Genomic DNA, 23,445 nt, shown 5'->3' with positions numbered 1-23,445 from the left:
AGTGGTTAAGGGAGAGCGACTGGAGGAAGTGGATAGTTTTAGATACTTGGGTGCAAGTGTAGCAGGAAAATGTGGAGTGAAGGTGGAGGTAGAATGTAGATTGAGAGAAGCGAGTAAATGCCTTGGTGGATTAAAGAGTGTAATGAGGAATAGACATTTAGGAATGGATGCGAAGAGGAGACTGTATGAAGGAGTGATTGTGCCAACAGCATTGTATGGGGCAGAAACGTGGAACATAAGAGAAGAAGAGAGGAGTTTGAATGTGTTTGAGATGAGGTGTCTGAGAAGTATGGTGGGGGTTACTAGGCTGGATAGAGTGAGAAATGAGGAGGTGAGGAGGAGAACAGGGGTGAAAAAGGAGCTGGGAGATAGGGTTGATGAAAGAATATTAGGATGGTTTGGACACATGGAAAGAATGAGTGAAGAAAGACTAGTAAAAGAGGTATGGAAGGCAGATGTGGAGGGAGTGAACATGAGGGGACATTCTAGGATGAGGTGGATGGATGGGGTGAAGGGGGCTTTGGGGAAGAGGGGAATGTCTGTTGAGGAAGGAAGGGAGAGGACGGAAGACAGAGGTGAGTGGAGAATGGTTGTATATGGATGATGTTGTGATTGCATGAGGAGGAATGGGCGGGGGGGTGGGGGTGAGGTAGTATGTGCGAGCAAATTTTGACGCAGCCCGAAGGGATTTCTTCCCGTCCGCTCCTTATATGCAAGGGGGGATGGAGAGGGGGGTCGCCGATTAAATGAAGCGGCCTTGCTGTGGATGTGCTGTGTCTTGCGACACTGCTTCTGACCCAGGGCGGTGGGCAAGGTGCAGGGATGACCCGTCATCCAGGAGGTGCTCAGATGAGAGGGAGGGTGGGAGGGGGTGTGGAGTGTAATTAGGGATGAAATGGGTGGGAGTGTTTTTATGCCTTTCCCTTTTTGGCTACCTCCCTTGAAAGGGGGAAAAAGCCTTGGTATATGTATGTATGTATTATATATATAATATATTATATATATATATATATATATATAATATATTATATATATATATATATATATATATATATTTATATTTACTTTATCACTACCCTCCACATCCACTTCTGTTCACTGTTACATGTGACTCCAAATATTTGAACTGTATATTTCCTCCAGTCTCTCACCTTCCATGCTCACATTCATCTGCCATCACTTTTGTTCATTTCATAATTTACTTTTGCTCACAGTCACTCTCAATTTTCTCCTCTCACACTCTTTCGAAATTAAACTTGGTACCTAACTGTTCAAGTCTCTTCTCTGAATGAGCCACAAGTGCATTCATCTATATACAACTGACTCAACACCTCTGCCCAATGTGCTCATTCTCACAAATGCTAACAATGCAACTATCAATGGCCTCAATCTGTTAAGATATAGCCTTAGCATAGTCATTTAACAAGTTGCAGCCTGTCATACTATACTATGGACATCTCCCATTTTAGTGGAAAACCTTTGGGACCCAAGGGGTGAGGAGGTGTTCTTTTCTGCCACATAAGCATGGCCCACCTTCAACCAGACAGGACATTTTAGGATACTTCTACAATGGTTATTGTATCAAACAATTATTCTAATTATTTAACAAATGCACCTCTTACCTGTTTGCTGTCCACACCACCACCACCTCGTCTGGCAGTCTCATATGCAGCCACTCGAGCTTCATCACTCACCAAAATACAATTATCAAGACCAAGAGGAGCCATTCGCATCTGCAAAATCAAAAAGCAAGTTAAAACTAACACAATCAATTTCTTATCCACCAGTTGTTCTTTACATTCTTTTAAGTATGCATTGTTTATTTGGCTTCCTAATATCCACAATTTGAATGCATAGTAATGGGGGTTTTGAGTGGAAATAATAAAAGTTTCAGTGCTGCTAATGACGTCTTGCACCACTGTCACCCTTTCCCATCCAAAATAATTCCTCAAAACACCAGGTCATTATTAAGACATTACCTTCCCAAAGGGATGATACATGTCAAGAGATAAATATCTCCACAATGACCATCTTCAAAACCTGTCAATACACTAATATCCACCTTAGAAGTGTATTACATCGACTTCAGACCAGACAAGCTCAATATAAATTTCAACTATATTTCCTCCACCTTTTCACAAAAGGTGAGCTGCATACAGACAACACATCCTCTCCTCTTCTTAAAGCTGGTGACAAAACCTGCCTCAAACTAATGCAACACAGTCAGAATCCCAAAGTTTCTTCCCTACTAGGCCTATGGGTGGCCCTGGTGAATGCTAACAGCCATTCTATGTACCAAAGATTTCTTCACCCTCACAAGGGAGATATATACAATAGCCGCCACAAGTTTGGACGCAATAATGTTGATATCAATACTTAGGCCACAAATTGGAAGTCCCTCGCCCTCAATATCCCAAGTGAGCCAGATATTTTTTCGTATGCCTGGCAGTGAGACCAAGGTTGGCTGCCACCAAGGCATACATTGTTTCCAGGCTCAGTGTTGTTTGAGATTCGACAAGGGGAGGATAACTTTTCTGGAGCTCCGTGCTTTGCCTTCGATTTTACATAAATTCTCAGTGGTTTGGCATCTGTGTTGCCAGCTGTGGGTAGTGGATGTGAAGTTGAACGTGACAAGATTGCTGCAATAGTGGCCCTGTTAAAGGCAGGGTATTCTGTGAAGGAAATCTCTGAAAATACAGGAGTTACAATGTGTTCGGTGCAACACTGGTTGTTATATTTCAAGGATGGGGGGGGGGGGGCACTACCTACCCCATGTCAGCACTGGCAGACCCAGGAAATTCTCACCATGCACTTTAAATGTTAAGCATGAGATAGACAAGACTCCTTGTAAATTTGCTAAACAAATTCTGCAGGAAAACCCTAAGTTATTAGGTGGTATCTCTCTTTCCACAGTGCAACGCTGCTCCCCCCCCACCATCCTTGAAATGTAACAACGAGTGTTGCACTGAACACACTAACTCCTATATTTTCAGAGATTTCCTCACAGAATGCCCTGCCTTAAACAGGGCCACTATAGCAGCAATCTTGTCACATTTGACTTCACATCCACTACCCATAAGCCAGCAACACAGATGAATCTCAAACAGCACCGAGCCTGGAAACAATGCAAGCCTGGTGGCAGCTAACCTTGGTCCAGACATATGAAGAAATATCTGGCTCACTCAGGATACTGAGGGCAAAGGACTTCCAATTTGTGGCATAAGTATTGACGTCAGCATTAATGCATCCAAACATCCCCATTCCTCCACTCCTACTTCTACTCTATCCTTCACTCTCTCCCACTCCTCTCTCAGCTTCTTGTACTCCTTCTCCTTTTTTTTCTCATTTAAGCAGTTTACTCTAAACACCTCCCTACCTTCTGTCCCTTTCCTCTTTCTTAACCCCTTCCATATGGTGCCGCACACGTAGGCGTCATGAGGAGCAAGTGGATTTGCGACGCTGCCATATCGGCGTCTTGCTTATATTTATTGTAGTCGCCCCTGTGTTTTTACATTCTCTCAAATGTGCCCTGAATCCCATTCTCTGTGGTTTTCAAAATTCGCGGGTGAAAGAGAGAACGATCGATATAAGCGGTGACTATATTTTATGATGCGAGTATTATTACGACACGTCGTACGGCTGGCATTGGCTGCTGCCCGCGAGATTTAAGTTCCGTACTGAAGTGGTTAATCTATCCTCCACTCTCAACTTACCTTCAACCAAAAAATTATCTGATATTCTGCCATTCTTCTGGTCACAACTATATGGTCCGTTAAAGCCCTATCTACCACCCTTCCATCTAATACCCTCTCCCATGTGTACTTATGCTTGACTTCCTTTCTAAACACTGTATTTGCTATCAGCAACTCTCTAGACACATCTCCACCATCTCTCTCCAGTATGATTTTTTTTCCTGAACTCCACACTTCCCAACCACTCCATCTATTGGTTCATCTCCTACCCTGGCATTGAAATCTCCCAATACCACTACATTGCCATTTTCCCCTAAACCCTCTATGCACTCACTTAAACCTACAAAAAAAAAAAATATATATATATATATATATATAATAATAATAATGTATATATAAAATCTTCACAGGGATGGAGGTGCCCAACATCAGTGAGTGAGTGAGAAACTTCCAGGGAGAGAGAGCACTAGGTGGATGTGAGAATTAAGGAGGTCAGGCAGTGTAGGATAAGGGTGAAAGGAACAGAGGGTAATGGAGGGGAATGGAGTTGGGCACAAGAATGGTTTGGGATGTCCAAGTCCCTACACTAATATCCTTTATCTTTTTTGTGTTAACCGAGATGAAATACAAGCAAGCGAGCTTGGCTCGACTGAAAAATTAAATGAACAAGACCCTCCAACTATCTTCAACAGGGGTGGGGCGGGAATTGGAGAAATGTGGCAAGGGAAGCAGAAAGTTTGTAACCATTCATAAGTTTCATCTGACAACTAAGTTGGGGAAGAAATGGCATGAAATTATGAACAAGAGTATTCCAGAGATCAAGAAGTCAGTGAACTGTACATATAAGGGACCAATTCAAGAGAGAAATGGGACTGAGAAGAGTCAAGAGAGAAAAGGAGGAAAAAGAATCCTTGTTATGAATATAAAGAGGAACAACATCAATCCCAACAAAGAGTCAGCCTCAAAAACTCCTTTAGGCTGGTTCCAAATGCACCTAATAAAACTAAAAACCTACTCCCAAAATTCTTTCAAATAATTATAGAAATTACCTGTGTTTCACAAGCAGTAACTAGTAAATAGGTGTTGTACCAAGCTTCTTCAATCGTTTCACCACAGCAAACAACACCATGGTTTCGCAACAACATAACCTGAAAAAGAGTTAAAAATTTGAAAGACCATTCCATATCTAATAAAACACACAAAATAGTGACCAAAATTAATATATTAAGCTAATAAACAAATAAATCAATAAATAAATACATATTTCATTGATAAGGCCCTTATAAAGGAGGTAGATGCCCAAGTCAGAGCATATATATTATGTAATTGTGGCTTAGTGACCCCCAAATTCTGTAAACTGGCTTGTATTTATCATAACTCAGTGGAAGAATGAATATTACAGCAGTGGCTTTATATTTTATAATGCAAGTATTAAGATGTATCAATTATTGTACCTCAGGCATCTGATGCTGTGCACGAGAATTTGACTTGTATTGAAGAGGTCAAGGGTAGTCAAGAGTTTTTATGAGAGCAGTAGAGCCTGTGTTAGATTTGGAAATGGAAAGAGTGAACAGTCTGAGGTAAAGGTGTGACTGCATCAGAGATGTGTCATGTTACCATGGCTGTTTAATATGTACATGGACAGGGTGGTGCAGGAGGTAAATGCAAGGGTAATGCACAGGGACTGGAGATGTTGAAAGAAAATGGAGAGAAGTGGGATTTGAGCCATTTGTTGTTTGCTGACAAAGTACTTGTGGCAGGATCAGAGGAGGGATTAAGGGAGTTAGTGACAGAGGTAGGGAGGGTATGCAATATGAGAATGTTGACAGTAAACATGGGTAAAAGTAGGTTATGAGATGTAATAAAGGAGAGGATGGCAGACAGTTGGAAACAAGTCTTAAAGGAGAGAGGTTGGAAGTGAATAATTTTAAGTAATTGGGGTCACATGTCTTGGGAGATTAAAACTGTAATGAAAAATGGACATTTGGAAATGGATGCTAAGGGGAAGTAAAAGAAGTGTGGAAGTGGAGGAAATGAACTTGAGGGGACAACTAATGATAAAATGAGGGCATTGAGCATAAGGGAAATGTATGTTGAGCAAGGGAGGGAGAAGGCAGGAGATAGGGATGAGCTGGGTGCATTCCTTGGTACATTCCTAGGTGCGTCTTTTGGTGTCCTGACCAACACATATATAGTCAGGATACAGAGGGATGCACCTGGGAATGCACCTAGGAACATGCCCAGCTCTGGTATTGATGATACTGTGATGCAAGGAGGGGATGTAAGGAAGATTGGGGAGGGGTGTGTGGTTATGTATGAAAATCTTGACAGTCCGAAGGGCTTTCTCCCTGTATTTTTTTTTTTTTTTTTTTGTACAAGGGGACAGAGGTGGGGGTCGCCAATTAAGTAAGGAAGCCTTTCTGTGGAGGTACTTTTTCTCGTTAAGTACCCCCCGAGTTATAAGCTCATCTTCCCGAACTCCCCAATAATCTGACAATGAAGAGAATGGTAATTTAATTTATTGACTAACTCATTAAAGTACAATAATTCTGCAAAGGATATTATAAAATTATTCAAATTTTAATTACTTTATTCAGAAGAAACATCAGTATTGCAAATATTTTACAAAGATGCTACACATGCAGGAGTGAAACAATATTTTCTGAAGTATCAACCAATAATGAACTTCAGTGTGAGGGATGTGCCTGTTTGTTACATACATACTGTTACCATAGTCACCCAGCAAAAGGACTAAACGTCTGTCTCCATTTTTCACGCAGTAGAGAAAGAGACAGAAAGAACAACGCTTTCATTGTTGTAGGCGTTTGAGTTGGCACCATGGTTCCAACAATCTCTTGGCATCATCCTAACGATACATTCAATATCGTAAAATACACACCGTACATGGATCATACATCAAAAGCAATTACAATATGTATTTCTATAAATTCTTACATAACTAGAGCACCGTGGATCTCAAAAGTATAAACGTATCTCTAGACACATTTGATCCAAAACACTTTAATATCAGACCGTGAATTTGCGTCTGTATATACATTAGCTGGGCACCAGCGTTTGGAAAAATAGAGAACGTAATTAGCACCAGGGGGTGACTATGGTAACACCCTCCCCCTTCAAGACATGAGGCGATCCTTGGATTGACTCATGTTGGAGAAGGAAGACGAGACAATGTATCCGCCAGGATATTGTCCGCTCCCTTCACATGCCGTATTATCAGATTGTAGTCCTGAAGCATTAAACGCCATCGAATCAACCGTTGGTTATCATTCTTCATCTTATGTAAAAATACCAGGGGGTTATAATCAGTAAACACAGAAATAGGATATCCGGACCCTCTCAAGTATATGTCAAAATGACTCAAACTAAGGATCAAGGCTAAAGTCTCCTTCTCAACTGTACTGTAGTTTCTCTGATAAGGGAGGAATTTCTTTGAAAAGTAGCATATCGGGTGGTCGATATCCTCTTTCTCCTGAACTAAAATTCCCCCTACGCCAACGTTGCTCGCATCCACATACAATTTGAACGGTCTCTCAAAATCAGGAGTGACAAGTATAGGGTCACTCATTAACATCCTTTTTATAGTTGTGAAAGCCTCCTCACAATGTGTATCCCACACAAACTTGGTACCCTTTGACAACAGCCTAGTCAATGGTAAAGCTACTGTGGAAAAATTCCTACAGAACCTCCTATAGTAACCGCTCATGCCTAAGAATCGTAACAACTCTCTACGGTTCTTAGGAGCGGGACAATCGTTGATACTCTTCACCTTGGCATCAACGTGTTGTATTTCACCTTGGCCTACCATGTATCCTAAGTATTCAACCTTTGCCTTTGCAAAATCACTCTTAACAAGGTTCACTGTTAAGTTGGCATCATTCAGTCTCTGGAAGACATTCGAAATTTGCTCTACATGGTCTTCCCAAGTTTCAGAATATATGACGATATCGTCAATATAGACTGCACACCCAGTCACTCCTGCCAACACCTTGTTAATCAATCTTTGGAACGTACTGCCGCTGTTCCTCATACCAAATGGCATCACCCGGTACTGATACAAGCCATCCATTGTCGCGAAGGCAGAGATTTCTCTGGCCCTCTCCGTCAAACCTATTTGCCAGTACCCTTTCAACATATCTAGCTTACTGACAAAGTTCGCCTTTCCCACACAATCGATAGTCATCCAACCTTGGTATCGGGTACGAATCACTCTTAGTCACTTGGTTCACTTTCCGAAAGTCTGTACAGAACCTGTACGAATCACTACCTGCCTTCTGCACTAACACACACGGGGAACTCCACGCACTGTTACTTTCCTCAATTAATCCATTTTCCAACATATACTGGACTTCCTTTTTCATAATTTCCCTTTTCTTTGGATTCACTCGGTATGGGTGTTGCTTTATCGGCCTGGCATCACCTACATCGACATCATGTTCCAACACGGTACATCTCCTCGGAGTATCCGAAAATAAGGTTCCACACTTATGTATCTCATGGATGATATCATCTCTCCTTTCACTGCTCAGATGATTCAGTTTAGCTCCTAGGTTCTCTAGCACCATCGAGTTCTCCAAATTCTTCTCCTCGCACCTGCTGAATTTCTCCTCCTCTCCATCATCCATTTCTTGTTCTGCATTCACCACGCCGCAACTCAACTCAGTCATCTCCTCGGGTACTTCCGTCTTCTCCTCCCTTCCATGATATGGTTTGATCATGTTCACATGGCACAACTGGTTCTTCTTCTGCCTACCAGGAGTGTTGACTATGTAGTTCAGCTCTCCTACCTTCTTCTCAACTGTCCATGGACCACAATATCTTGCCTTCAAGGGATCCCCTTGGATAGGTAATAACACCAAAATTCTGTCACCTGGTTTGAATTCTCTCACTCTCGCCTTCTTGTCATACCACTTCTTCATCTCCTGTTGTGCATTCTTCAGGTTCTCTGCGACAAGCTCCCTCGCCTTCATCAATCTACTCTTGAATTCTGATACATACGTTAACAAATGCGGGTCATCACTCTTGCCGAGCCACTTCTCTTTCATCATGCTCAAAGGACCTCTCACATCATGGCCGTACACTAGTTCGAATGGACTGAATCCAGTCGATTCCTGTACTGCATCTCTGACCGCAAATAGAGCTAGTGGGACTCTTATCCCAATCTATACCAAGATTCTCACAGTATACTCTCAGAATGTTCTTAAGAGTTTGGTGGAATCTCTCCAAGCTACCTTGTGATTGTGGATGGTAAGCACTTGCCAACTTCTGTTCAATATGCAAGCCCTTCAATATCTTCCTGAACATGCCGGAAGTGAAGTTACTTCCTCTGTCGGATTGTATCACCTCTGGGAGTCCTACCCAAGAGAAATATTTCACCAACTCTCTCACTATACTTTTGGCATGAATACTCCTTAGTGGAATAGCCTCTGGGAATCTCGTGGCTACACACATTATTGTCAGTAGATAGGAATTTCCTCTCCTAGTTCTCGGTAAAGGTCCCACGCAGTCTATCGCTATTTTGCTGAACGGCTTGCAAAATGCTGGTATGGGCTGCAGTGGTGCTCGTGGGACTACTTGATTCGGTTTACCCACTCTCTGGCACACGTCGCAAGTTCTACAGAACTCCGCAACATCTCTCTTCAGACTTGGCCAATAGAAATGAGTCAACAGTTTCCCTGCTGTTTTCCTCACTCCTAGATGTCCTGCCAAACTAGACTCATGAGACAAGGCTATCAATGTATGCCTATACTTCTTCGGTACCACTATCTGCATTTTCATTTCCCAATGTTCCGTTGCGGGTACACTCGCAGGTCTCCACTTCCTCATCAATACATGGTCGTGAAGATAGAATCCAGTAGAACTATCATCAGACACGCCATTTCTATTTGCTTCTCCAAAGCATTCCTTCAAAGTAGGATCATTGCGCTGGGCCTCGATAAGTTCCTTCCTGCCAACATTGAAATCAGGGGATATCTCTAATTTCATCTCCACACTTTCATCTTTCACAGGCTTACGTTCCTTTTCCTCATCAAATATATCACCTAAACCCATATCCTCATCGTTAGTTTCCTTATTCCTCATCATGGCTCTGGTCACTACACAAGCTGGGTAAATTCTTTGGATACTTCCATCATCCGCACTCTCCTCACTTGCATTTACTTCACCTCCGCTCAGAGATTTCTTACTCCCTGCAACTGGAGTTCCTTCTCCATTTCCACACTCACTTTGAACCTTCTTCCGAATTCCAATATCTAAGACATCTCCTTCACCTTGCACGTCGACATTCCCATCCTTCACATTTCCGAGGGGTTTAGCAATCATTATTGGCTCTGGGACCACCTTATCTCCGGCTAAATCATTTCCCAAAAGCATATCCACACCATTTATAGGGAGTTCTTCACGGACTCCAACTTTCACCTTGCCACTAACATATCCTGTGTCTATTTCTACATAATGCAATGGGGTATTCGTTCCTGCAACCACACCTCTTATTCTAGCCTCTTCACCGGTATATGAACTTTCGGTCCAATCCAATGTCTCTCGGAGGACTAGACTCAGATTCGCCCCTGTATCCCTTAGGATTTTTATTTGCTTCTTCGCTCCTCCAGGTAATGATATCGTTCCTTCTGTTATGAACGGTTGGTTTCCTAAGAGGAAGGAGAAAATTGTGGATAGTTTCCAACCGTTCATAACAGAAGGAACGATATCATTACCTGGAGGAGCGAAGAAGCAATTAAAAATCCTAAGGGATAATTGCTTTTGATGTATGATCCATGTACGGTGTGTATTTTACGATATTGAATGTATCGTTAGGATGATGCCAAGAGATTGTTGGAACCATGGTGCCAACTCAAACGCCTACAACAATGAAAGCGTTGTTCTTTCTGTCTCTTTCTCTACTGCGTGAAAAATGGAGACAGACGTTTAGTCCTTTTGCTGGGGGAAGTAATGGTTGGGAAAAGAATAAATGGGAGGAATAACGGGAATAGATATAATGGAAAACACGCAGGAGGGAGAGAGCAATGATTTCTGGTGAGTTATGACTGCATATCTTGGTAGGATGTATGTTATTTGAGATGATTAGCAAGGATCCAATTTTCATGTGTTTATAGGAGCAGAACTTGTTGAAGTGGTTACATAGAGATTGTATAATTTGTGTGTGGTCGTAGGACTGTGATGGTAAATAGAAATTGGTATGTAATTGCATGGAATGCAATGTGATGACTATGTTGATGTAGAGGCAGTAGCTCAACTGAGTAGCAGTGGAAACATTGAATAATTACCTCATATGATAAGAATGTGCTGGATTTTGAGATGCAATGATAAATGCATTCATTTAGTTCTGTACTGATAGGCTTATTCAATATAGGTATAGAGAAAATTACCTACTATCTTTTTGTATCCCCCATTTGCCATGATTACTAATGTGGGATGATGATTTTTCCTAACTGAGAGGGAATAAGATATATTTACAGAAGGAAGTGTAAAGAAGGAAATGAAATAGACATCCGTCTATTGTCACTCCACCTTTAAGGGATGAGGCAAGACCTGTTGTTGTCCTCCTAAATCCTTAATTTACTAACTGATTGCTTTAAGGTTAGAGGTGGTCACGTAACAATACATACATACACACACACACACACACACACACACACACACACACATCTGAACCTAGATTAGTGGGCAAAATTGAATATAAAACACCAATAAGTAAAAGTGACCACATATTGATTGAACTGGAACTTAATGAAGAAAAATATATGAAAAGAAATGAACAATATAGAAAAGGAAGAATGATGTATGAAAAAACAAACTTTGATAAAATAAGAGAATTCTTTCAACAAGAAAACTGGGAAGAAATATACAAAGAAGAAACAACAGAAGAGAAATGGAATATTTTGACAAAAATTTACAAAAAAGGAGTGGAAAAGTATGTCCCAAGACAAAAACAAGGAAAAGAATATGTAAAATGCTGGTACAACAAAAGTTGTAGGGAGTTAAAAGACAAAAGAGACAAAGCCTGGACCAGATGGAAAAAAGACAGAAGACCTGAAAAATGGAAAATATATACCGGTTATAGAAATGAATATGTACAAACGTGCAGAGAGGAAAAGAGAAAATATGAAAAAGATATCATAGAAAAGTGTAAAGATCAACCAAAACTATTCTACAGATTTGTAAACAATAAACTGAAAAACAAACAAGACTTGGAGAAATTAAGACAAGAGGGAGTTGAAAACACTGAGGAAATGGAAATGGCGGAAATTATGAACAAACATTTTAAATCAGTGTTTACAAGGGAGAACATACAACCTGAAGAGAACAAATGGAAAGAGAAAGTCCCCCCTATGGAAGAAATAGAAGTAACAAAGAATGAAATATTAACACACTTTAGTAATCTTGATGTCAGAAAATCGCATGGACCAGATGAAATAGCAAACTGGATACTGAAAGAATGCAGGAATGAACTGGCAGACAAAATACATAGCATACTAAATAGTTCCTTGAAAGAAGGAAAAGTTCCAGAAGATTGGAAAAAAGCAAATATAGTACCTATATATAAAGGAGGAAATAAAGAAGAACCTACCAACTATAGACCAGTCTCTCTAACAAGTACAATAGCAAAAATTTGTGAAAGAATTATCAAAAGTAGATGGGTAAAATATTTAGAAAAAAACAAAGTGTTAAATCCAAGGCAATTTGGATTCAGACAAGGACGATCATGCGTCACCAATTTAATATGTTTCTATTCAAGGCTAATAGATATAATACAAGAAAGAGATGGATGGGCGGACTGTGCATTTCTAGACCTAAAGAAAGCTTTCGACAAAGTACCACATAAGAAGTTGCTTAAGAAATTAGAAACTGAAGGAGGAATACAGGGAAAACTACTAAATTGGATGGAAGACTTTTTGCAAGAAAGAAAAATGAGAGTAGTGATAAGAGACCAGCACTCAAAATGGGATGAAGTAATAAGCGGTGTTCCGCAGGGAACAGTTCTGGCCCCAATAATGTTTGCTATATATATTAATGATATGGATGAAGGAATTGAAAGTTATATAAGCTTCTTTGCAGATGATGCAAAACTACTGAAAAGAGTGAAAACTGAAGAAGATTGTGAATCACTACAGGAATGGAGTAGGAAGTGGGAGATGGAGTTCAATACAAAAAAGTGTAGTATAATGGAATTTGGAAAAAGCAAAAACAGAATAACAGGAGCATATAAATTGGGAGAAGAAGGAATAAAAAAAGTAGAAAATGAGAAGAACCTGGGAGTCATTGTTATGAATAACATGTCACCTGAGAAACATATAAATAAGATTTTTGGAGAAACTTATAATTTAATAAGAACAATCAAAGTTGCATTTACATACCTGGATGAAGAAATGGTGAAGAAAATCCTAATCACCCTGATAAGACCAAGATTGGAATATGCAGCAACGATATGGTCACCAAGTACAAAAAAATATATAAAATAACTTGAAAGAATACAAAGAGCAATTACAAAACTGGCACCAACACTCTCAAAACTATCATATGAAGAGAGACTAGCAAAACTTGAGCTACAGACACTAGAGCAAAGAAGAGAGAGAGGAGATTTGATAGCTATTTACAGAATCATGAAAGGCATGGAAATTACTGATAGAGAGAATCTGATAAAATGGGATGACAGAAATACAAGAGGACACGGAAAGAAAATAAAAAAAGACAGCTATAGAAGAGATTTGAAAAAGAACAGCTTTCCTCACAGAGTAATAGACAGTTGGAACAAGTTAGATGAGAAAGTGGTGTGTGCAAAAACAATACATGAATTTAAAAATAGTTTAGATAAAATGAGATATGAAGACGGGACCCCACGAGCATAGCTCCCCTTCCCGTAAAATACAACTAGGTACAACTAGGTAAATACACACACACACACACACACACACACACACACACCAGATTCAACTATTGGTAATCAACACTGTTAATTTAGAAACCAGCGTAGAACAGTGAGATTGAAGGAACACACGCTGCTAGCACGGAGTTTCATAATCCACAACTACCACAAAGAATTTTAGATGGCATCAATTCAGATAGGCCCCACCACAGAACACTTCTTATAACATTAGACATTAGTAAAGCTTTTGATGCTATCCCCCGCCACAACCTAACAAATAAAATATATAACACAGACATGCACAATAACACCAAAAGATGACTGGCCAATTATCTGGCAGGTAGGAATGCTTACGTGTCATATAATGGCCAATCATCGCACATCAGAAACATTAAGAATGGAGTACCACAGGGCTCAGTTCTATCCCCCACACTATTTAATCTATACATGCATGACTTACCCACACCAGACAACTCAGAAATACAAATCTCTTCCTACGCAGACATAACAATCACATGCACACATCATAACACAGACAAAGCTGCAGAATTAATCCAGCCATACCTTGATACACTCAACACATGGTTCATCACAAACAGACTCAAAATAGCTCCAACCAAATCTACAGCAACACTTCTCACCAACTGGACAAAAGAACACAAATACATACCTCATCTCTACGTAAACAACACTCTAATACCACACACAAACACACCGAAAATTCTTGGTTTAACATACGATACATCCATGTCTTTCAAACAACACATCACAAACATAAAAAACAAATGCACACCTAGACTTAACGCACTTAAGTCAATCACTGGAACGACATTTGGACAAAACAAAGAAACTAATATAACAATATACAAACAATGCATATGCTCAGTGTTGAATTATGCGAGTCCTGCATGGGCTCCTAATCTCAGTGAGACACACCACAACACCCTTCAAATCATACAAAACAAAGCCCTAAAAACAATTACAGGTTGCACAAATACAACACCTACAGACCATTTACACCATGAAACAAAAGTCCTCAAAGTCAAGGACCACCTCGACATGAGAGGCACACAAACACTTGCCGCAGCCACCACAAACACATTACACCCGCTACACTACATAGCAGAACACCCACACACACCAAGAAACATTAAAACAACACCCAAAGACCTTTATTACGCACAAATACTCTCTTCTCTTCCTCCACAACCACCAAATATCAGCCTCCAGAAACATATTCATAATATCACTCACCGCTCCATTAACACACTGAAAGACAACACACTGCTGCATGCCAGACTCCCTGATATCCACCCTTCTGAATCCTCTCTCCCACGAAAGGACAGAGTCCACTTGGCCAGACTGTGGTGCGGCCACCACCCACCACTTCTAAGCTACCAGAAGAGGTTGGATGACTGCATTGTGAACAGCTGCCCAGGATGTAACACTTCACCCCATACCATACAACACATAATGGAAGACTGCATTATACACAATCATGCACGCAAACAACACAACATACACTCTATAAAGGATTTGTGGGAAAACCCAGTTTCGGCTGTAGCATTCCTTGGGGAGACGGGACTGCTCGGACAGACAGTCTAGGGAATGACAACAACAACAACCACTATTTAAAATACGTTTCTCGTCAGCCATCTAAGTACCCCTAGAAATCTTCTTGTGAACCCCTGGGGGTTCGCGAACCCCAGTTTGAGTACCCCTGGTGTGTAGGGATGACCAATCACCCATGAGGAGCAAAGAATGAAAGGGAAGCAAGGGTGGCGGATGGAAGTGGAATGGGTGCAAGAGAAATGGGTGGGAGTGGGAGTGTACCTTTTGACTTGGCTACATCCCATATAAGAGGGGAAAAACCCCTTGTTATATAGATGGATAATATACAATAGTGGTGGGTAAACCAGTTCAAGTCATCAGGCCCTGAAGTGAAAGCACTGTATTGTTGCACTGCCTTTGACCCGAGTAATGTGGCAGGAAGAAATTACCCTTCATCCATGAGTTGCTAAGAAGAAAGGGGGCAACAGATGGATTTCACATAGGTGTGGGACAGATACAAGGTTGTTATTTTTGTCATTCCCTAGACTGTCTGTCCTTATAGTCCTGGATGAGCATTATACAAAATCATGTATGCCAACATAACAATACATACTTCTAGAAGATATTTCTGTGAAAACCCATTCCAGAGAGTGAGAAACTGAGACATAACAGACAACAGAGGAGAAAGAAAAAGACAAAAAGAGAGGTGAGGAAGAAAAATAGGGAGAGGGAGAGAGAGAGAGAGAGAGAGAGAGAGAGAGAGAGAGAGAGAGGAAAAAAGGGGGAGGAGGAGGGAGGGAGGGCGATGAAAGAGACAGAAGAGAGAGAGAAGACAGGAGATAGAGAGAGAGGGAGAGGGAGATCATATAATATGACTACTACAGATCATGATTTTACCTTGTTGATGGCACCCAGGTTCCTAGCAAGCTTCTCCTTTTCTTCAACATTCACAAATATACCACAATAATCATGATAGGAGACCTCTCCAATCAGTGCTGCTTCTTGACATAACGGTAATAGCCCTTGCTTCAGTGCAGATACCTGTATGTAAACAGCATATGATGAGTAATATTACTACAACTTACTGATTTTCAATACAAAATTTGATACATAACTGAAAACGAGTGTGGTAAAATAAACAACTACACTTTAAATTGTCCTTACCGCCACAACAGCAGGATGGTGTATGTGAATAATACACTTTATATCAGGACGGGATGCATGGATTGCAGAGTGTAACATGAAGCCTGCCACATTAACACCAAAGTTCGTAGTTCCTGGGTCAACCACATTGCCCTGCATATCAACCTTGACTAGGGATGATGCTGTTACTTCATGATACAACATTCCAAAGGGATTTAACAAGAAATGCTCTTGGTCTTGACTTATCCGGGCCTGAAAATTATAAAAGTAAATGTTACTTACATTATAAAAGTAAATGTTACCTTGGTTATTCAAAACATACATAGATGGAATGTTGCAGGAGGCAAAATAAAGGTTGCTGGGCAGGGGTTCGGAGCTGGTCAGAATGGAAGGAAGTGGGAGCCGAGCCAGTTGTTTGTGGACAACATTCCACCCGTAACAGAATCAGATGAGAGACTACAGTAGGTGGAGGGCAGAGTATGGGGGAGTATGAGAGATAAGGCTAATGGTAAATGAAAGTGAAAGTAGTGATGAAATCTATATGGGATGTGGGTGGCACTGAGAACAGAGTTTATTAGATAAGAGGATGAGGAAGTAGTCACATGTGGTATGGAATGGAGAAAATGTGGTGTGATAGAATATGGAAAGGATGTAAATGTCCAAGGAGAATGATAAATGTATCGAGAAACTGGCACATGGGGATGAATACACAGACAACTGAATGAAAAGGTTTTTGTGCACGCGACCGTGTTAAACGGGTGACTAACTCCAAAGAAATATGTTGGGAAGAGATGACAGTGAAAGGTAGAGAGGGCCTTTAGGGAAATATACAATTGGATATGACAATATGACCACTGAATTTACAATGACTAAGAGGGTAAAGAAAAATACCAGATATAGAAACAATGAAGAACCATCGAGACTAGACTTAATATTAACATCAGAGTCTAAAATTGTGGATGAAATGGAATACAAGACACCAATTGGGAAGAGTGACCACATACCGAGTTTGAACTAATAGAGGAAATTGATTTGCGAAGAAATGAGAAACACAGAAAAGGTAGACTAATATACAAGAAAATGTATTTTGAGAAACTCAGAAATTTTTTTCAAAAAGTGAATTGGGAAAACTTCTTTAATGAAGAAACAAAGATGGAAGAAAAATGGAATATATTTAAAGAAATTTATAAAGAAGGAATAGATAAATATGTACCACAGCAGCAGGAAAGGGTGTACATTAAGTGCTGGTATAACAACCCCATATACTACAAATAGGTAAAACGAGGAGGAGGAGGAGGAGGGAAAAAAAAAAAAAAAAAAAAAAGGATGTCAACATGGAGAGCAGAAACAAGTGGAGTTCCACAATATTTCTTGTTTGCTTACATCAGTAATGTTTCTTGTCCATGTCAATGACATGATGGAAGGAACAAGCTATGCCATCATGTTTGCAGATGATGCAAACATGACAAGAGTGAAAAATGAGGAGGATGGTAGACTCTTGCAAAAACATCTTGTCACTATTTTTGCATCGAGCCAAGGAATGGAAAATGTAGTTCATTACTAAAAAATTGCAAAGCACTAGGAATGAGCAACTGTGGCAAATGACCATCCTTAAACTATTCCTTGGAGAGAGAACCCATTAAAAAAGCAACTGAGGAGTAAGATTTGGAAGTGTTGATAAAAGACTACCCATCGCCTGACAGAAATATCAACAGGATTGTGGGAGAGACATACAAACTGCTGCAGAAGATCAAGGTGGAGTTTCACTACATGGATGAAGAGATGATGGAAAAGCTCACTGAAACACCGATACATCCAAGACTGGAATATGTGTCAGTACCGTATTTTCTGGCTTAAAATGCGCATCAGGTTATAATGCGCACCCATGCACTTCGTTATCTCAGTACACAGATAGTGCACACCGACGTATAACGCGCATACCAGGAAAAGTCACTGGTGGCTAAAGCTCGTGAACTGCATGTATGTGACTCCTGCTTGCGTTGGTCCATTGTTTTGTGGGAAATTTGAGCCATGAAAAGTTTATTGAATACAAAATGTACATGAAAAATTTCGGATTTTTACAGAAAAATTTTAATTTACTATCCTGAGGGAATAATTCATCTTACAAGTTTTTATCACCGTGTTCAAGTTTTTATCACCGTGTACAAGTTTTTATCACCGTGTTCAAGTTTTTATCACCGTGTACAAGTTTTTATCACCATGCAGCAACTATGTTTCGGTTCATAAGTGTCTTTACTGAAGTGACGTTTAGTTTAACAAACTCTCACGCAAGAGGGTGTTTAGTGTAGGCTAGATTGGCAATAGAACTGTCAATCTCAGCCCTGATCTCGCATATTCTGGGTGAGCTAAAACGGCCAATGTTCATGATGTTGGTATCAGTGCTGTTTTACGGATCCCAAATATTTGCATAGACTACGATAATTAATGTTAGTAAAAATAAACCAATGAAATAAAGGTGATTAATTACTTAGTATCATGGAGAAGTATTTTTCATTGGCTAGAGCCACCGCTGGGAAATCTGTTGATTTGTCACTTTAGGCATCAATCAGCACACAACTAAGAAAAAGTAGGAACTACATGTACCGGTATATGACTCATGTTGCGCGTTGGTCCCTTATATTACTTTGTAGCTTAAATAGTTTGTAGGAAATATGATCTAAAAAAAGTTTATTGGAAGTAAAACATACAGAAAAATTTCGGGATTTTTACAGAAAATTTTCATGTTATATCTTGAGGAAATAATTCGTCTTTACCATTTTTTATTTAATACTGAAACAAACTACAGACTGTTTCGTTTTAGCTTTGAACCTACAATGACAGTGGTGAAATAGGACAGTCTCTCATCGAGGTGACGTTTAGTTGATATAACTCCCGAAAGAGGGTGTTGTAGTCAGGTGTTTGACACGAGTTTATGAACGGCCGCAACGGAATTTGTACCATACCTAAAGTGAAGCAACAAAGCCAACACAAAAATTCAAACTAGGATGCTGCGAACATGGGCAAATATCATAAATATTGATCATGTTTCATGGTGTTTAGGCCTATTTAAACATGAAAAATAAGATTCAATAAATACCTACCTATACCAAATATTTATATAGCCCATGCTGGCGTATTCTTTCATGTCACCATGGCTGTTCTTCTTGTTCTCACGGAACGTCATGGAGAAGTGTGCCATCCCGACTTTGTGACGGCCAACATCGTCACATTGTTGTGAAAAAAATTACACACACAGCCGCAGAATTTTTATCGTAGGCCGTAGATAATGCGCACCCCCCATTTTTAGGCCCTTCCAACGGAAAAAAGTCGCGCACTATACGCCGGAAAATACAGTAGTATGATCTCCCCTCAGAGTGAAGGATATAAGCAAGATTGAAAGAATACAAAGGGCAGCAAGCAAACTGGTTCCCATCCTGACAGATAAACCATTCAAGGAAAGATTAACCCCTTCCATACGGTGCCGCACACGTAGGCGTCATGGACTTAGATCTCGGTGGCAGCAGCCAATGCCAGCCGTACGTGTCGTAATAATACTCGCATCATAAAATATAGTCACCGCTTATATCGATCGTTCTCTCTTCACCCGTGAATTTTGATAACCATAGAAAATGCGATTACAAAAGAATTAGAAAGAATGTCATTATGGAGGGGCGACTACAATAAATATAATCAAGACACCGATATGGCAGCCTCGCGAATACACTCGCTCCCCATGACGCCTACGTGTGCGGCACCGTATGGAAGGGGTTAAAAGCATCATCTGTCAGCTTTGAAAGATTGAAGAGAAAGAGGTGATATCATTACAATATTCCTGTCACTAAAGGGGATATATTGCATAGACAGAAGAGATATCTTGATTAAAGATGGGAGGGCTTTAAGAGGTTATAGGAGCAAATTAACCTCCCCACACACACACACACACACACACACACACACACACACACACTTCAACGAACGGACGGCTTAGAAGACGGTCTGAAGAAAATTGAAGTTTTGTGGATCCCAACGCAAAGAGAAGTGCCTATTGTATTTACAGGGTGGGGGGGAAATTGCTCGTGGGGTAGTAGGAAAGTAGGGAAAGAGGAGAAGGGGAGGGATTACTGAGGGAAATGGAAGGAAATGAGGAAGGAGTAGACTTGGCCCAGGCAGACAGGCGAAAGGTAAACAAACGACCCCCCCGATCAGCTGAGCGACGATGAAATGTCTAATAAAAATGTAAAGATTAGAAGTATAGATAAGAGCAATACAGTAGAAAGTGATGAGAATATTTTCCAGGGATTTAAAGAGGGTGGGGGGGACACAACCCCCCCCCCCCCCCGACTGACAAGACTAGAAGAGAAGGTCGATAAGATGATCGAGGACTTGGAGCGTAGGTTCGGTCATGTTAACAATATTATACGGAGGGTTGAAAAATTGGAAGAACTAGAGAAGGCGAACAAAAACTTAACTGATGAAATAGAAAACCTGAAAAGACAGTTAAAAGAAAGGTGGAGAATGAGGAATTGAAGAGGAATAGTAAAGAAAACAGAGAGGGATGGAAGTCGATAAAAGAAAACAGTAAAGTTCCATTTACTGATATAATTAAACAGCAAATGAGAGAACAAACTGAAGACTCAGTTATTAAAGTGATGAGACAGAAGGAGAATATAGTAAGAGACTTAACTGACAAAAATAAATGTATAATTATATTAGGAATGGAAGAGAAACATAACCCTGATAGAAACTCAAGAACCAATGATGAAAATGAAAAAGTAAGCAGTTTACTAAACCTAGTTCAGGAAGATGAACCAGAAATTATGAAGGAAATTGAGGAAAAATTCTTAAGATTAAATTCAGGTCACAAACGACGGCAGAGAATATCTTATCCAAAACAGGGAAACTAGCAACAAGTGAACAATATAAAAAGGTATGGATAAAAAGGGAAATGAATAAAGAGGAAAGAGAGGAAGAAAAGCAGAAAAGACTTGAAGCTAAGAAAAAAAAACGAGAGCAGAACGGAGTCAGAGAAAGAGAGATTCTCTTGGAGAGTAGTGAATAAAAAACTAAGGCAGTTCGACATACAAGAGAAAAACAAAAGGGAAACAGAGAACACAATGGAAGTGACAGAAAACTAAGAGTGTCTTACACAAATATAGATGGATTAATAACAGGATTGAATGAGCTGAATGATTATTTGAAAGAAAAAGAACCAGACATAATGGGAATTGTAGAAACAAAATTAAAAGGCCCACTACCACCCAACAGTGTAGGACATGATGCATATAATTATTGGATTAAAAACAGAGAGAAAAAGCAAGGGGGTGGAGTTATGTTCCTGACTAAGGATATAAACGTGAAGGGTGTCATATATGGAAAGAATACAGTAGAGATGATTATGATAGAAGTGGAAGACAGAGATAAGAAGAGCAGAAAATTTGTGATAAATTATGTGCCTCCGAAAACAGCCTCATGGGAGGAGAGTGAACATAAAAGTATGTTAGAGGACACAAAGATAACATTAAATAAAATAATGGAAGATGGAGGAAGAATAGTTATAATGGGTGACTTTAATTGCAAAGAAATCTGCTGGGAAGAAATGACAGTAAAGGGTGGAGACGGCTCATGGGGAAACTCTCTACTTGAGATGATTACTGACCATACAATGACACAATGGATACAGGAGAACACCAGGTATAGAAATGAAGAAGAACCATCGAGACTAGACTTAATAATTACATCTGAACCTAGAATAGTGGACAAGATTGAATATAAAACACCAATAAGTAAAAGTGACCACATATTGATTGAACTGGAACTTAATGAAGAAAAATATATGAAAAGAAATGAACAATATAGAAAAGGAAGAATGATGTATGAAAAAACAAACTTTGATAAAATAAAAGAATTCTTTCAACAAGAAAACTGGGAAGAAATATACAAAGAAGAAGCAGTGGAAGAGAAATGGAATATTTTGACAAAAATTTACAAAAAAGGAGTGGAAAAGTATGTCCCAAGACAAAAACAAGAAAAAGAATATGTAAAATGCTGGTACAACAAAAGTTGTAGCGAGTTAAAAGACAAAAGAGACAAAGCCTGGACCAGATGGAAAAAAGACAGAAGACCTGAAAAATGGAAAATATATACCGGTTATAGAAATGAATATGTACAAACGTGCAGAGAGGAAAAGAGAAAATATGAAAAAGATGTCATAGAAAAGTGTAAAGATCAACCAAAACTATTCTACAGATTTGTAAACAATAAACTGAAAAACAAACAAGACTTGGAGAAATTAAGACAAGAGGGAGTTGAATACACTGAGGAAATAGAAATGGCGGAAATTATGAACAAACATTTTAAATCAGTGTTTACAAGGGAGAACATACAACCTGAAGAGATTGAATGGAAAGAGAAAGTCCCCCCTATGGAAGAAATAGAAGTAAAAAAAAAAAAAAAAATGAAATATTGACACACTTGAGTAATCTTGATGTCAGAAAATTGCATGGACCAGATGAAATAGCAAACTGGATACTGAAAGAATGCAGGAATGAACTGGCAGACAAAATACATAGCATACTAAATAGTTCCTTGAAAGAAGGAAAAGTTCCAGAAGATTGGAAAAAAGCAAATATAGTACCTATATATAAAGGAGGAAATAAAGAAGAACCTACCAACTATAGACCAGTCTCTCTAACAAGTACAATAGCAAAAATTTGTGAAAGAATTATCAAAAGTAGATGGGTAAAATATTTAGAAAAAAACAAAGTGTTAAATCCAAGGCAATTTGGATTCAGACAAGGACGATCATGCGTCACCAATTTAATATGTTTCTATTCAAGGCTAATAGATATACTACAAGAAAGAGATGGATGGGCGGACTGTGCATTTTTAGACCTAAAGAAAGCTTTTGACAAAGTACCACATAAGAAGTTGCTTAAGAAATTAGAAACTGAAGGAGGAATACAGGGAAAACAACTAAATTGGATGGAGGACTTTTTGCAAGAAAGAAAAATGAGAGTAGTGATAAGAAACCAGCACTCAAAATGGGATGAAGTAATAAGCGGTGTTCTGCAGGGAACAGTTCTGGCCCAAATGTTTGCTATATATATTAATGATATGGATGAAGGAATAGAAAGCTATATGAGCTTCTTTGCAGATGAT

The 23,445-nt window shown here is 39.7% G+C and overlaps 1 protein-coding gene across 17 annotated transcripts in view; it reads right to left on the bottom strand.

Moving 5' to 3' along the window:
* hts (adducin 1-like protein hts) overlaps window positions 1-23,445 on the bottom strand; it is a 232,531-nt gene that overhangs the window by 69,065 nt on the left and 140,021 nt on the right. For all 17 annotated transcript variants that reach the window (XM_076208406.1, XM_076208402.1, XM_076208410.1 and 14 more), the window contains 4 exons: window positions 16,309-16,539; window positions 16,042-16,185; window positions 4,742-4,840; window positions 1,623-1,733 (listed from right to left, as the gene is read on the bottom strand). In XM_076208406.1, coding sequence (XP_076064521.1) covers window positions 1,623-1,733; window positions 4,742-4,840; window positions 16,042-16,185; window positions 16,309-16,539 — 585 coding nt within the window. The remainder of the gene's footprint in view (window positions 1-1,622; window positions 1,734-4,741; window positions 4,841-16,041; window positions 16,186-16,308; window positions 16,540-23,445) is intronic.

The sequence above is a fragment of the Oratosquilla oratoria genome, chromosome 25 (assembly GCF_046742065.1).
Source record: "Oratosquilla oratoria isolate Oo_2021 chromosome 25, ASM4674206v1, whole genome shotgun sequence".
In the NCBI taxonomy this organism is placed as follows: Eukaryota; Metazoa; Arthropoda; class Malacostraca; order Stomatopoda; family Squillidae; genus Oratosquilla; species Oratosquilla oratoria.
The sequence above is the reverse complement of the archived record's forward strand: the minus strand, read 5'-3'. Positions and strand labels throughout refer to the sequence as shown.